Consider the following 14,842-nt stretch of genomic DNA (forward strand, 5'->3'; position numbering starts at 1 on the left):
GTGCGTTACTTTCGCAATCAGTGCTGAACGTTTCTTTCTTGTAAATCATGCAGACTTTCCGTAAAAATGATCTATTTTTCATCTCTTCTCTTCAATATGCCGAAACGTGTTCATCTCACTTTCTGGAAGAACAAACACATAATTAGCATAAGTCGCCTAACGCGAGTAAATGTCTTCATTTTTTAATTCTTTTTAATCGTATTTCTTTATCGTTCAAAAATTTAGAGCCTCAGTTCTTTTTCACTGTTATCCTGCAATTGCGAATTTCTTTCAGGCAAGTGTCCGTGGAAAGTCCGTTGCCGCCGGTGACCGAAGCTTTGATACAAGAGAGCGATTCTTACAAGCGATGATATAAGATATCGGAGCAACGGCAGTTTTAAAACGTAGCAAATCGATCCTCGTTAATTACCGTGTTATATTTTCGAGGCGACGATTGCGGTCAAAGGTAATTTTTTTTTTTTTTATTTTTTTCAACACGACTCACCCTGAGCAAAGAACGAAATGTCGAATTCGAAACTTACGCGGCTCCTCTCATGCAGTGGGGGTAGAAGAAAAGCGCGAGGTAAAGAAGACAGAAATATAATTTGAATTTCGTGCCGGGTGTATGATATAGAAGTTATAATTCCGAATAACTTAGGTGCCAAATATGATGGAAAATAAGATATACATTGCGTGTAATAATACATAATAAGGTGTGTAAATTTAAGCCGTTTTAGCACGTATACATATATTAACATACGTATATACGCACAGCTGTGTTTGACCAAACTTATAACAAAGCGTTAGACATCGATCCTTGCACAGTAATTTTCTGTGCCGAATCAGGATATTATATTACTATATGCCTGTTAAAAGCGGCGGTACAAAGGATCCGTGTCGAAAAAACGAGAGAGAGATTAGAAGAAGGAGAACAACAACAAAAAAGGAACATATTCGACGTTGAGTTACCCGTAAAAAATTTCGCACCATGACCGAGCGTGATTCTCCTATATTTCGTACACGTGTAGGTAGATACATATTATGTAATATATATATATATATATATATATATATATATATATAAATATATTTATATGTGTATATATATATATACGTATAAAGTAAAATAAACAGGTGTGTGGGTGGTTTTAGTACGACTATTACCACGCGACCAGGTCATCGACTCCTAAAATTACCGGCAAGACTTTATTATAATATATATGAACACTTAGGGCAGACGCGTATGATACGTAGATATGTGCATTAACTATAATCACAATTATAATACCTGTACCTTATTGTTATAATAATACTGAAAACTGAACGAACCAACGAAATTATAATCTTCCATAAGCACCGCCGATTTTTTTAATCTACACAATTAGGATATAATCATTATACATACATACGTACACCTGTTGTTAATAATAAATGAGAGTCAAATTTTATCTCTGATCTGTATATAAATTATATATATATTGAACTTTATTATATACGTAAATAACAGATAAGGAATATAATAAATCTATGTATAAGCATGTAAGACATATAAGTATAATATTGTATAGGTACGTATACTCGTTACATATTAATATTTATACGTCATTTGTTATCCCTTAATTAAAGGGGACGCGGGAACCTTGGTTACAATGAAAAAGACACGGTAAAATTGTCACAGTTTCTTTAATACACGTATATAATAACCTGAGATTCGTATTTGTTGATTTCAGTATTCGACACACGGTTAAAAAATCGGTTTGCATTTTCGGTAGTTTTGATAATACGGATGACTTGAGGTACGTGAAACATTCGGAATAAGGGAAAATGAATGAGCTTTAAAATTTTATCAATATTCTATTGATCGAGTTGCTAAAAATGTCGGTTCTTCTTACACGCAAGACTTTGGTTCTCATAAAAATCCATTGCATAAAATTCTTTCGACTAAACGGAGTTAAGATTATTCGCCAATGTCGAAACCAAAAAAACGATGCATAAAAGTGAAAAAAAAAAAAAAAATTAAACGAAGGTGTGTACATAATTCTATACTAAATGAATAATTCAATTTAACTTCGGATACTTCAAATCATCAAATCAAACTCGCAACTTTTTTTCATAACTTGGTTTGAGAATCAAGTTTACCCACCTATTTCTGAAATTCGTCAATCTCTCGAAATCACTGATAATATTTTAACGTGAAATTTGACCGCTAATTCGTAAAAACAAAATTAACAATTTGTTGAAAAATAGACGTAAATATATTTAAAACAAGAAACATCAAATAGCGGACTCGAGATTTGAAACCAAGCAATTTTAAGTTAAGCTACAGAAATAATTCCAACTAGGTTTATAATTTCTGTGAATCATTCGTTCTAACAGTCAAATACTCCATCCGACTTGACCCCTCTTCGCGCACACCCCTGGAAACGAACAATAAGCAGGAAAAAAAACGAAAAATACAGCCGATAAAATAGCGCGGTCCGCGTTAAAGCTCGAGGCTAGAAAAGCTTCTCTACGGCTCGTAACTACGACGAGGGGGGTGGACGGAGGCCTTTGCGATCCGTGGTGTTATTATAGTTACGATGGCCTCGGTGTTGAGAGCTGTTGTTAGGCGCACTGTCGCGTAAACAGAAGGTAACGAACCGGGAACAATCGGACCACGCCCCAGTGCTTTTTCGAAATAAGTCGACGGGACGGAAGTTACAATATGATCGGTTCAACCGGCGCCGATCTTCGCGCCAAATTTCCGATCAAATCTCATTCCGAGGCTTACACGCCGAGTGCGAGTGTCCGGTTTGATTATAGGAAAGATGCGAAAGGGTGGGAATGAGAAATTAATAACACTAATGATTTCAGAACGTCGATTTACTACGACTCTTGACAATTCTCGAAATTACCGGTCACGCGGTAAGTTGGGAGTCGAGTAATTAAACCTCGTCCTCGAATCGACTGCCGGCATATTTTTTTACAATCGTAATCGTATTGGTATGATTTGTTCGTGATGATTTTGAATTTTTACTTCTCGTTGCGATCATTAAGAATTTTTCATTCCACCCACCGAGGGGTTTTATCGATGAAGTTTGATTAATTAAACGTTTTTTATACATCGACTGACAAATTATTCAGCCGAACGTCTCCAGTTTGTCTCAGAGTCTACGGTTTGAAATAGAGATGAGGCTTTTTGCCTCGATGATGGTTGGATATATGTACCAAGGTTCGTAAGTAAGCTCAAAACCTCCTCGAGCTCCTCGAGCTTGCTAATTCGTCTTATCGTTAATTCGTACACGCTTCTCCGATTTACCCATTAGATGGACAAACCAGGGTTGGGCGTTTGCTAAATGTACATAATGTACGCGCAGTGCTTGTAAAATAATATAAAGCCTCAGTCACGTGAAACGTGCAAGAAGCTCTATACTTGGCTAAAAGGTAAGCTTCGCGCGTCAAGTCCGCGAATTAAATGATAATAATACGTATGAAGTGAGCGAATTTTGTGCGTGCGGTGAAAATCTCTGATTGTGAGACGAGTTAATTTTCGTAGTAAACTTCGTGTAACTGAGGCCGAAGAAACAAAAAAGAAATATATTTTACATCTTTTATTTCGAAATCTCCGACGATATCTTGACACCTCGATACTACTACAGTAATTATCAATTATTATCGCAATTGGGTTAAATTCAGGGTTTATCGAATCTCGCATTATTCACATTCTCCAATGCATACCTGCAGTAAAATATCTTCTCATTTTACGAAGTGCACCTTTCTTAGCGAAGCGATCAACGAAAGTTCTCTAAATATATTCGTAATTGAGTCACTCTAATATATCCGGTTGAGATATCGATCGTTTCTATTTAAATCTCACGTTCCGCATGTTCACGATAGCTATGATGTTGTATAAGATTTTATCCTGTATCTACGAACCCAACTCTGGATTAAAAGAAACAAAAAAAAAAAAACGCAGTTTCGGTCGTTGCGCTTTAGCGCTGAGTATGTATATTTTATGTCGGTAATTGCACGAGCTTTATTAGGTACGCGGTATTTCAAATAATAATAATAACGATAATAACAATAATAATAATAATAATAACAAGTTTCGATTTATTCGTCGGCGTAAAGCTATCATGTGACACGTGGTTTACTTATTGATTCATATATATATATATATGTTAGTATGTATATGTAGTTGCAGCACCGCGAAGTTCATCTGTGCATTTTTTCAATGTCATAATTATTTATTCCAAACGCTTGTATACCTGCACAACCCGGTCATGAGTTCTTTTTCTCCATAATTTAACGATGTATATATAGTATAGGAGTTTGAAATTAATAACCACTTTGGTTATATATTAAAAATAATTCGTCGAAGTTGGTCATAGTAAATAATCAATAAAAAGATTTTTTACTATGACCAACTTCGACGAATTACTTTTAATATAGGTACGTAATATAAGCGTTTGGAATGAATAATTATGACATTGAAAAAATGCGGAGACGAACTTCGCGGCGCTGCAACTTGCTTGCGAAGAAGTTCGGTTTTCGCGCTCATCACTGCTAGCTTTACATATATATAGGTATATGTATATAGAAAAACACCCGCTGCAAAAATGTGTGACGACGAAAGAAAATTTGTAATTTATATAAGTATATTATAACGAATATAAAGCGCGCGCGGATTGTAATTAGCCGAAGTTTAGATTATCGTTGTAATTGTATATAACAAGAAACTTACATGCAATATTGTTGTACAATGCACAAGCACTTTATATAACATATATATATATATATACGTACACATGCCTATATATGATACGTGTTGTGTGTTATAACGTGAACCTAATGACACGACGTGAGGCGTTACGTATGCAATAGTAGATAATTGTTTACGTGGATGTATGCTTGTCACTTATGTGTGTAACATACGTGCAATATGGGTCGCCCTCCGGAGGCTTGATCAGAGAGCATTGTGTGCGGAGTTTTTGCCGTGTCACGTCTTGATCGTCGATAAAAAACGAAATTTATTCCTAAAATCATCGATACGTATCTGCAGTCGTGCCGCGTGACGTTGCGCGCGATCCTTTTATACATTTTGCCTTTTACACACGTCCATGTTTACGAATTCATGTTAATGTAGGTGTAGGTATAGGTATGCCATGACAAAAGGAAACCCGCGCGATCCGATATTTTACATTTCATTTATTTTGTTTATTACAGTATTGTTCTTTCTCGTTGTGCTTTTTTTTTTCAATCACACGAGTTTCACTGATAAAGTATCGAGGAAACGGAAACAATCAGTCCCCCCCTTAAATAACTGCGGGTTATTGATTGCGTTGATAGAAACGCGGCGTCAATGTCGTACGTCGGTAGAATTTATTACGTACAACTGCGTATGAGATATACTTATGTACCTTCTGAAACGTGAAAAATAATTTTACATTCCTTTGTTTTTTCGTAATTGATGATACTAGCGTCACTTTGATTAATTTCAAACAGTTTTTAAACAAGTCGTAAATAAGTGCAAACTAATGCGAAAAACTCTCACTCGTATAAATAATTATTATGAATACAGCTAATTTTGAATCATGAGCGAAATATTTATAGACAAGTAAATTATATAATATCGTTGCCACATATTTGTGTATAACAATATCGAAATTATCAACTGCTTATTTACTCCAAATAATTTATAGAATACCTTATGACCGTACGTAATTCAAACTGTTCTCTATACTATGCCTGCAGCGTTTAAAAATGCACTGAAATATACGCGCGATGTGTTGAAAAAAGAGGAAAGAAAACTAAACTGCAAATATCCAACGCCGAGTAATCAAATTTATTATAATCCACGTACGTAAACTCTACTCTAAATACTTGAATTTTTTCTATTCAATCCTAGATGTTGTTACATGTTGCTACTTAATTCACATACATGTAAATAGTTTTAACATATATTAATAGCTGTCAGCCAATGTGTAGCGAAAGTTTTAAAAACCATATGTAAATGCGGAGCTTTTGAAATTTTTACTTGTAAAAGTAACCTTTCACGCGGCAAACACTCTGAACGAAAAATAATTTGATAAGTTACTTGGTTGTATTATAGAAGCCCAAACACCAGTTTTCACTCTCCCGAATATCTTTTTCTTCAATACGTCACTTACAGCGATGTTGTCTGTCCTTCTCTCTCTCTCTCTCTCTCTCTCTCTCTCTCTCTCTCTCTCTCTCTCCCTCTCTCCCTCTCTTACTCTGTCTTTCTCTGTCGGCAATGTGTATTCGAAAACAACGGTCTTGAACCCTTATGTTCATGATTTCGTGTATATTAATAATGAGACAAATAGTGAGCAGATACAAGGTAAATTAATCAAAAAAAATTAATGAAAGCAGAAGATATAATAGAAAATTCGGAGACCTTATATTAAAGGCTGAGGGACCATTATGTAGGCACGACTTTAGAAATTTAGTATCTTAAGGCTTGTAAAATACGATAAGAAGCGAATCGTATTAATTTTTGAAGTCATATCGAAAATTCGACTTACCCTTATAATAATAATAAATTAAACATCTGGTAATAATTTGTTGAACGATCAATGAATGACGTCTGGGAGGGCTATGTTTGTATTGAATTTTTTTTTTTTTTGTTTATTTTTTCTCTCAACTTTTCTTCGTATATGATCCTTGCGATGATTTTCCAGGGTTCGACTGTATGTTGCTATTGTCGAAGAAAAAAAAATCGATAACGAGATCTTTGCTTGGTACGTTCTTGTCGATTCGTGATATTTGGTAATTGGGCTTTGAATTCACTTATTCAGTACGTGAATAAATACGTCTAGAAGGTTTAGAATTTGGTTTTCCATTTATCCGTGCACATATGAACAATGTGACTTGAATCGATAGGTACCTGAATTTGACAACTTGTAGTTTCATCGTAATTAAATACTATATACTTTGTTACATTATTTGTAATAATGAACGTATGTTATAAAATTTATATTGATTCATTTCGTACATCGTACGCAAAAGTATAGCCTTTTCAGACGTTACAAAAAAACTACGGGTACATTATGTAATGATTATAAGCTTAATGCAATCGATGTATATGTATATTACATTAATAACTGATACGCCCGAATATATTATGATAAAACTAATATATATATATATACTCATATTGTATAAATGTTTGTCACACCTTATATTCTTGTAATTAAATGCACAAAAATATTTTATACTTTATATTTAATGCACACAAAATTTCTGTCTTACCATACTAACTCACGAGGAAAATATTGTAGCTTCATACTTAAATATATTGTCAAACATTATACGTGATTGTGAAAATAGGTGAACCGATGAAGAGTTCATTCGAGTCTAGTGAAAATTTAAAAAAGTGGCTCGGCACGATAAAAGAGTTGAGATTATACGATTTATGTTTTACCGATACTATTTGCAACACGCAAATGTTGTTTGAAAGTCAAAAAGAAAAGAAAGCCATGTTTCTGAATTTAGACAATCAAACATATTGATACACACTAAATACTAAATCTCATATTGTGCTACAACTTATTATAAACTATACGTGTAAACTTGATTCAACTGTAAAATTTTCTTCTCCAAATAACTATACTATATGAATTAAAAATTGAAGAAAAAAGATACTTCACGTCGTCATCACCCCAGCATCTTGCCTTCAATTGTAAACCAGACAATTTGCGAGTAGGACTCGCGCCCTTAGGGTTCCGTACAAACTTTATTATTTTTTTTTATATCATATAACTACAAATTAACAATTTTCGGAATTTTTCCTTCGCTTGTGTTGTGAGACCTTGCTTCTCTCCAAATTTCATGATTCTAGGTCAACGGGAAGTCCCCTAGTTACAGGTTTCGGTGAGTAAGTTTGCGAATATCAGAATACGTGACATAAATGACCGTATCTTTTGATTGCGTTGACTTAGAAGATTGAATTTTTTACACTTCTAAGGGACGGTAGACCTTAGTATTCGATATTAATTTCAACTCGATACTTCTACTCGGTCCTAAAAAAAGGGTCTTGACAGACGAACAGACAGACAAATGGACAACGAAGTAATCCTATAAGGGTTCCATTTTTATTATTTCAGGTATGTACGTAATCCTAAAAATCGATCAAAATGGCCTAAGCCGTAATGATTGAACTCTCGTCGCTTAGGAATCGAGAAAATCCTGTGAAAAGTTGGGACTTAAAGATCCGTCTCCCTTTTAAAAATCTTGGAAATACCTCGCGACAAAATTGAACGCTTACTCCGAGTGCTTTGATGAAAATCATATACATCGGTTTTATCATAATTCATAAAGCAAAATTTCATGGTTTCGAAAAGTAGTTTAAAAACATTTTTGGTTTTTGAAAAATGGCGCGCACGTGAAAGAGCGTCATCGGTAGAAGTTCTGGGATCTGCCGTTCCACGCTCCGCGCATGCGCCGAACTGATAAATCGCAACAGCAGCCTCTGCTAGGCGTACGAATCGTCGGCGTTAGAGTGTTTTACTTTTTTGCTTAGTACGCCATTATGGACTCCTTGGCGAGTTATACGAGCGACGGTGAGGAGAGCAACGCATCCGACGATTCGAAGGTAAGTTCTGAAGTAACGAGGTATTTCCTCGCTCGATTGTCAACTCGAGCCTCGTTCCCAGCTTGCGAATTAGCGTCGTAGCGATGTTCGCTTTCAGTTGAATGCATCGTCAATCTTGGAAGTGAATCGTTGCAAATGGCTTCGAAGCTAGTTTACTTTCGCATTGCCATGACAATTCACGTCATTGACTTATCGCCTGGAAAATTCGACTCGCGTCGAATCTCGTGCCAATTGTTTTCTACGCTCCTTCGCAAGAAACTCGCAATTTAATCATTGATCAGCTTTACCTTTGGCCCCCTTTGACTCATTCTACAACCAAAGGTCCATAATAATTTAAGGCTAATGTTTTTCGAACTGGTGATACTGTGCTTGAGAATATTTCCGTTCAATATTTGGGCAACACACAATGCCATACACCGTGTTATTACATGGAAATGTTGAAACTGATAGTGGCTTATTTATAACTTGACAAACTAATATTTACCGATCCTACCACATTGGTGATTCATAAATGCAGCTTAATATTCTCTTGGGAAAAGGCAAGCCTTTGGGTACCGATATTGGCCTAATTTTACCTGAATTTGTTTTATCAAGATGCCGTACTCAGAGAGAGGAGAGGTTGCTGCAAGACGTGCCAGTGACGCCAATTACGATCCCGTTCAAATGGACATGAGTGAGGTATGGTATAAATGTGCGAAATATGGTAAACAAAACAGAAAGGCCTAGATATGCTATGATTTTCACAATTTTAGACAGTTTTATATCACTTTCGTGGTGCCGCATCGACACCCTTTTTAGAAACGATCTTATGCTGGTCTTGAAAGTCTTGTGAACTTATCTCTCTAATGCTTAAATTCATAAGTCATGAATCTAAACAGTACAAAGTTTAGAATTTCTACCAAAATTTTCCGTCCAACAGATGTTTTTATCTCTGATTTCACCCAGGCCTACAAGTATATCATGCTAATTGGAGCGCCTGGGTGAATACTGGCATAACTCTATAAAGCTCTTTACACAGTGGTGCAATTTGTAGACATTGATTTCGATTAGGAGGAAGTATTTTGAAAGCATGAAACTTTTACGGACCAGCATTGATGATCAGAATAGCTTTGTTATTGACCTGATTAATATTCATAAGTAAATGGGAATGGTGCCATTTCGTGAGAAAATATTAACACGTAGCTCTGTTGATAATACATGATACAATATCTACGCACCTCGGCAAGGTCTATGCTGTGTGAGGGTCTTTCAAGACTACCCCCAAGTCCTAATCCGAAGATAAAGGTGAGTAGAAGAAGCCAGCAGAAGGTAACAACCATACCAAAGAAAACAAAAATTTCAATGACTCATTTAAACCGCTACTAACGCTGGTGCCCATGAATTTTGCAAGCTCCCTTAATGATTGTCTTATTTCGGAGAATCCGGGCTTATTTCTAAAACAAGCGTCCCAATTGATCACAAATCGGAAACCACAGAGTCAGACTGAGAAACATCTCATATGTTTGAATATAATTTAGCAAGTATACTGTTCGATGAATTCCAACATTCGACATTTACTTTCACACCAGCATAGCTCAGGGATTGTTAGGTAGATACTTGTGTAGAAACACTCAAAAATCTCGCCTAATAACAATATAAGTGTTACTGCAATAAATATACCAAACATTCGCTCATTTGGTTATGGGAATTCACACAAATTACCAGACTTAAATCCAGTTGGGGAATTGCACTAAAACTTTTTTTTTTTTATTTCTTTAGGAAAGCAACAATAACAACTCTTCTGGCGAGTCAAGCAGCGAACGCGCCAACAGTCCCGCTACCGCACAGTTTCGGCGTGGGTCAAAAGTGGAAGCAGGGCGGTCGCATTCGTCATCCTCAGACCAGAGGTAGGCTGGTTTGTTGCTTATTTTTCTCTGATGCTGCTGATAACATGAACTGCATTTTATACGCTGCTGTTATTTTCAATTCAAACCATTATGGAAGCTAATGTCATATCAATAGTCAATATGATAGTAAAACGGAAAGTCTATAAGCCTGAGAACTTCCAATTACCGGCTGCGCAATCGCCATGATATTAAATCCCGTAACTTATTTCAACTTATTTACTCGTGACCCCTTTGTGATTCCTGCTGTAAAAGTATCCAAGAGTTTTGACAAGGCTTGATTCGGAATCTGTAAACGCCAGAGTTGTTCATCCTTAAATTGCCGCGGTAACGTGCATTCGCAGATAATGGAGGGTAACAATTGGGTAATATAAGTGGTTTTGTATTTTATTCTCAGGACCGCTGTCGTGCATGTCATCTTCCTCTAGTAATTTTTTCTGCGAAGTTAACTCTAATATGATTAGAAATTGTACATTCAAAGCTATACGATGTCATTGAATTATTTCATTTTAATTTAATGAATTATGTATCAAAGGATTTGGTTACATGCACGTTGCCTCTGAAATTCCACCCTTTAAGCGAGCAATTTAATAATACAAATCTGTGTGGTATATCCCTGCAGAACGTAATGGTTTTACAGGCGATCGAACCATGAGACGCACACAACCAACCCACGAGAAGAACAGAAGAAGGAGAAATCAGACCGACCCAGACATTCAGAAGACAAATATCGCGGCGATGACAAATATCGAAAATCTGCACACGACCATGACAGAAGAAGACGGGACAGTGATCACAGAGACGGGAAGGATGGCAGAAAGTCTAGAGATGACGAGAGGAGGACTAAGGAAGAAGACAAACGCAAAGATCGATCTGCTTCCAGGTCAAATAGAGAAGAGAAAAGCGAAGATAAGGATAGAAGCAACAAAGATTATCATCATCGAGATGATCGGAGAGATAGAGACAGACGCAGAGATCGTGACAGAGATCGCCGACATCCCAGAGAGGAAAGAATCAAAGATCGTCACAGAGAAGAGCGTCCAGTTCATCCGAAAGAAAAAGAAAGAGTCAGATCTCGATCCAGATCCAGGTCTAAAGATCATGTAGTGCCCCCGTTCAGGGCAATGACTTATCGTGAGGAAAAAAGTAGAAACAAAATGGCGCAGCTTGAAAAATTAGGCATAGAACTAAAAGCTCCAGAAGGGGAAAATAGTGCAACGAATGTTCAGAGTGAACAGAATTATTATAATCCCCTGGCTACAGCTACTCAAGGAAAGTATGCGGAGCAAATACAGAAGCGGAAACTTCTGTGGGCTAACAAGGTGAGGAATTACTTTTATCAGTTTTCAATCTTAGAATTAAGGTTAACTTTGAAAAAGTGGGTGGAATAAGATACAGATCAAAAATCTCAGTCTCATCAGAATCAGAAGAAAGAAAAAATGCAAGCATCATGTCTTCTCTGCTTTATAGTAACATATATAAGAATCTCTTTTTCAATTCCAGTCATTTTATCTTATTCCACCCAGTGCCTATATGATGTAAAAACATTTCTCATCTTAACGTGCATTAGTTTTTTCAAGCTCATATCCATAACTTAACTGTTGGAACTACTTTTTGAATCGATAGTCAAAGCCGGACGAAAGTAAATCCACAAGTTTGGCAGCTGGAACAGCCAACACATGGGTTGGTACGACATTTACGCACGACCAAGACGGTAAAGTAACGGCAAAGTTCAAACGACTGATGGGGATCAAAGGTGACTTACCAGTTTCCGGACCTGGATCAGAAACTGGACCTAAACCAGAGATACTAAAAAAACAGGAAGAAATGTTCAGTAACATGGAACAGCAATACGAAGTTGCACGTGCTACAACCCACACTCAACGCGGAGTCGGATTTGGCTATGCTACGGGGGGGTATCAATTTCCACGATAAAAAGTCTGGTGTGCATTTAGACTTTGCTATATCCAATACTACAGAGTTATTTTTACGGACATGGGTTACCCGTTAGTATTCATCCAGTAGCTAATTGAAGAGTTCTTGAGAACTTTTCAAAAATGGTAAGTAAAGGTTATATTGAGATCGATTTTTCTTTAGGGTGTTGTTAATCCGTATAGGTATGCTCCGTACATAGTCACAAGACTTGTGTAAGATGTCAAAGTATTTTATAACAAAATATCTGAGTAACCGTCGTTACCAAAATCACACTAGATTGTCGCAAATTAAAAAAGCGTTAATACATATAACAAAAATATATTTCGGGAGTGCGGGGAAAACAGTATGAGAGAGAGAGACAGTTATTACTATCATGTACTTCTACTATGAAAATAAATTTAATACAGACCCATTACTTTGTACGGAATACGTTTACTTCCCTCAATTGAGGTAAGTCGAAAAATGTTGGTCTCGTGGGATAGGTTATTCATGTACACGTTGCTCGCGATACAATCATCATTATCTTATCACCTACAGTTGTGTAAAAATGTAATTTTGCTACACTAAAAATAGTCAATTATAAACCAATTTTTGTCGAAAGTGACAAAGCGCTTCCTTTGTAAGTGTTTTTTCTTTTTGATGTTCCTTTTTTTTTTTCCATTTTGACGAAATATATCTTGATACAAGAAGTCCTATTCTACGATGTTACGAAAAATATTTTGTAAGTACGACTTATACCTACATTGTACAGTAATACTAAAATGCAGTGGCTGTAGAAAAGAAACTACAATTATTTCACGCATGAATTTTTCCAACTTAGATTAAGTTTAAAATTAATTCATTCTCTGCAAGCCGGCTGACTTACGTATACATGGTATGGGATGAATCATGCTTAAAATTTTGCTAGTGTGAAATTCTATACTTGGGATCTTGTAAATAAAATTCTATATTCAGAAAGAAGTAAAGGCGAATAAGAAAAAGTGATACAAATTTTCGACACATTTTAAACTAGAACGATTTTTCAACTTTTTTTCAAGCAAATTTCGAACTAATAGGTAATTTTTACACTCCTGCCATTTCTTGTAAGTTCCATACTGGGGAAGGTTCAAGATTCAAGAGTGCTGGATTCAATTACTTCAGTGGCAAGCACATGGTGCAGTCACTTAGTGTTTTCAGTGACTTATTGTTTGATGAGACAAGCTGCAATGCAGTACAGAACAAGTCTCAGTTCCTCATTTCATGTGTTTCAAAAAATTCTTCATAGTTCTACAATGTAGCAATATGCACTGCCTCACCTCTCCAATTAATTCTATCGCCTCTGGCATTTGACTACGTGTAATAGCAAGACCAGTTGTTGCTGTATCAGTTTCATCTTTTCGGAATGAAATATTCACGAAAGAACACTTGTGAATAGTCTAAGGCTTTCTCATTTTTCCCAATTTCACAGCTTCACTTACAATTAAATGCATATCGGACCTCCCAGATTTGCAAGGAAATTCATGAAGTTACATTTTACATTTTTCTTCTCCTGAGCAGCAACAATGCTCCAAACTTTTGGAAAGAACAAGATGTATAATCGCAATTGCGTGATTACTGGGAAAATGTAGGGAAATTGATGCTCGCAAGATGTTAGGATTCACATATCAGTAGCGTGAGCGAGAATTGGCTGCAATTGCTGGTGTTTTCGTTATCTTCCCAAATCATTCCCAATGACAACACGACCGTAATTGCAAACTGTACCATTTCCCAAAGGACAAAATGGCTTCATTGCCCAGGAGAGAGAAAAACTTGTAAAACACGATTAGCTCACAAGACCGTTTACTGTGATGTTGAAAATTTCTTTTAAATTGCAATATGAATATGACAATGGACACTTTTTGCTGTGTTTACATGATAATGTAAAGCCAGTAATTGTTACGGAATTTAAAAAAATATGAGGAAATCAAAAGTTTCATTCCAGTTTGTAAAAATCACAGAAAATTGGATTGTCTAAAACACGATGTTTATCGAATCTAACCTGGTTGAGGACCGTTGACAATTATTTTTGCGCGCCGATCTTGTCGTGTGTGGTTGTATGGAATGCAAAATCAATTGCGCGCGTTAGGTTCACGAGTATTGGGAAGTAAACTAGTGTAAACGTACGTTTCACTCGTTTCTATACTCTCCGTGGATAGCACTAAGCGCTGACAGATGTTACGTGTCCGTACGAAGTAAAAGGGAACGGGATGGCACGGCCTGCTGCCGCATTCGTGCCATTCGTACCCATGCACATATACATGATTTATTTTCCTAACTTTGTATGTGTCGGTCAGCTTACCCTGGTTACACGGAAGCAAACGTGCGGGCTTACCAAGCAGGAATCATTTTACGTTCTTTTTTACTCTGAGAGAATGTCCCGCGCTCCGCCAATGCGCCGGCGCAGGAAGCAGCTGTCACATGAGACACGCGTTCC

At 36.5% G+C, this 14,842-nt stretch overlaps 2 protein-coding genes across 9 annotated transcripts in view; both read left to right on the forward strand.

Moving 5' to 3' along the window:
- LOC107224728 (serine/threonine-protein kinase STE20) overlaps positions 1 to 3,929 on the forward strand; it is a 47,319-nt gene extending 43,390 nt beyond the window's left edge. For all 4 annotated transcript variants that reach the window (XM_046734179.1, XM_046734180.1, XM_015664902.2 and 1 more), the window contains one exon: positions 275 to 3,929. In XM_046734179.1, coding sequence (XP_046590135.1) covers positions 275 to 350 — 76 coding nt within the window. In that variant the 3' untranslated portion in view covers positions 351 to 3,929. The remainder of the gene's footprint in view (positions 1 to 274) is intronic.
- Positions 3,930 to 8,427: 4,498 nt separating this feature from the next.
- LOC107224730 (arginine/serine-rich coiled-coil protein 2) lies at positions 8,428 to 12,805 on the forward strand. Of its 5 annotated transcripts, none has more exons than XM_046734183.1 (6): positions 8,515 to 8,572; positions 9,167 to 9,250; positions 9,799 to 9,880; positions 10,331 to 10,458; positions 11,096 to 11,777; positions 12,082 to 12,805. In XM_046734183.1, the coding sequence occupies exons 3-6, from the start codon at positions 9,803 to 9,805 to the stop codon at positions 12,388 to 12,390; spliced, it is 1,197 nt and encodes a 398-aa protein (XP_046590139.1). In that variant the 5' UTR covers positions 8,515 to 8,572; positions 9,167 to 9,250; positions 9,799 to 9,802; the 3' UTR covers positions 12,391 to 12,805. The 5 variants fall into 5 exon arrangements, with proteins under 5 accessions (XP_015520391.1, XP_046590139.1, XP_046590140.1 ...); XM_046734184.1 differs by having other exon boundaries at positions 9,799 to 9,856; XM_015664905.2 differs by lacking the exon at positions 9,799 to 9,880 and having other exon boundaries at positions 8,428 to 8,572.
- Positions 12,806 to 14,842: the final 2,037 nt, after the last annotated feature.

The sequence above is a fragment of the Neodiprion lecontei genome, chromosome 3 (assembly GCF_021901455.1).
Source record: "Neodiprion lecontei isolate iyNeoLeco1 chromosome 3, iyNeoLeco1.1, whole genome shotgun sequence".
NCBI lineage: Eukaryota > Metazoa > Arthropoda > Insecta > Hymenoptera > Diprionidae > Neodiprion > Neodiprion lecontei.

Bases quoted from the DNA above. Each gene is read 5' to 3' on its own strand.
- LOC107224730 (XM_015664905.2), top strand. From the start codon at position 8,510: ATGGACTCCTTGGCGAGTTATACGAGCGACGGTGAGGAGAGCAACGCA. The intron at 9,251-10,330 runs GTATGGTATAAA...TTATTTCTTTAG, and splicing joins TTCAAATGGACATGAGTGAG to GAAAGCAACAATAACAACTC. The intron at 11,778-12,081 runs GTGAGGAATTAC...TTGAATCGATAG, and splicing joins AACTTCTGTGGGCTAACAAG to TCAAAGCCGGACGAAAGTAA.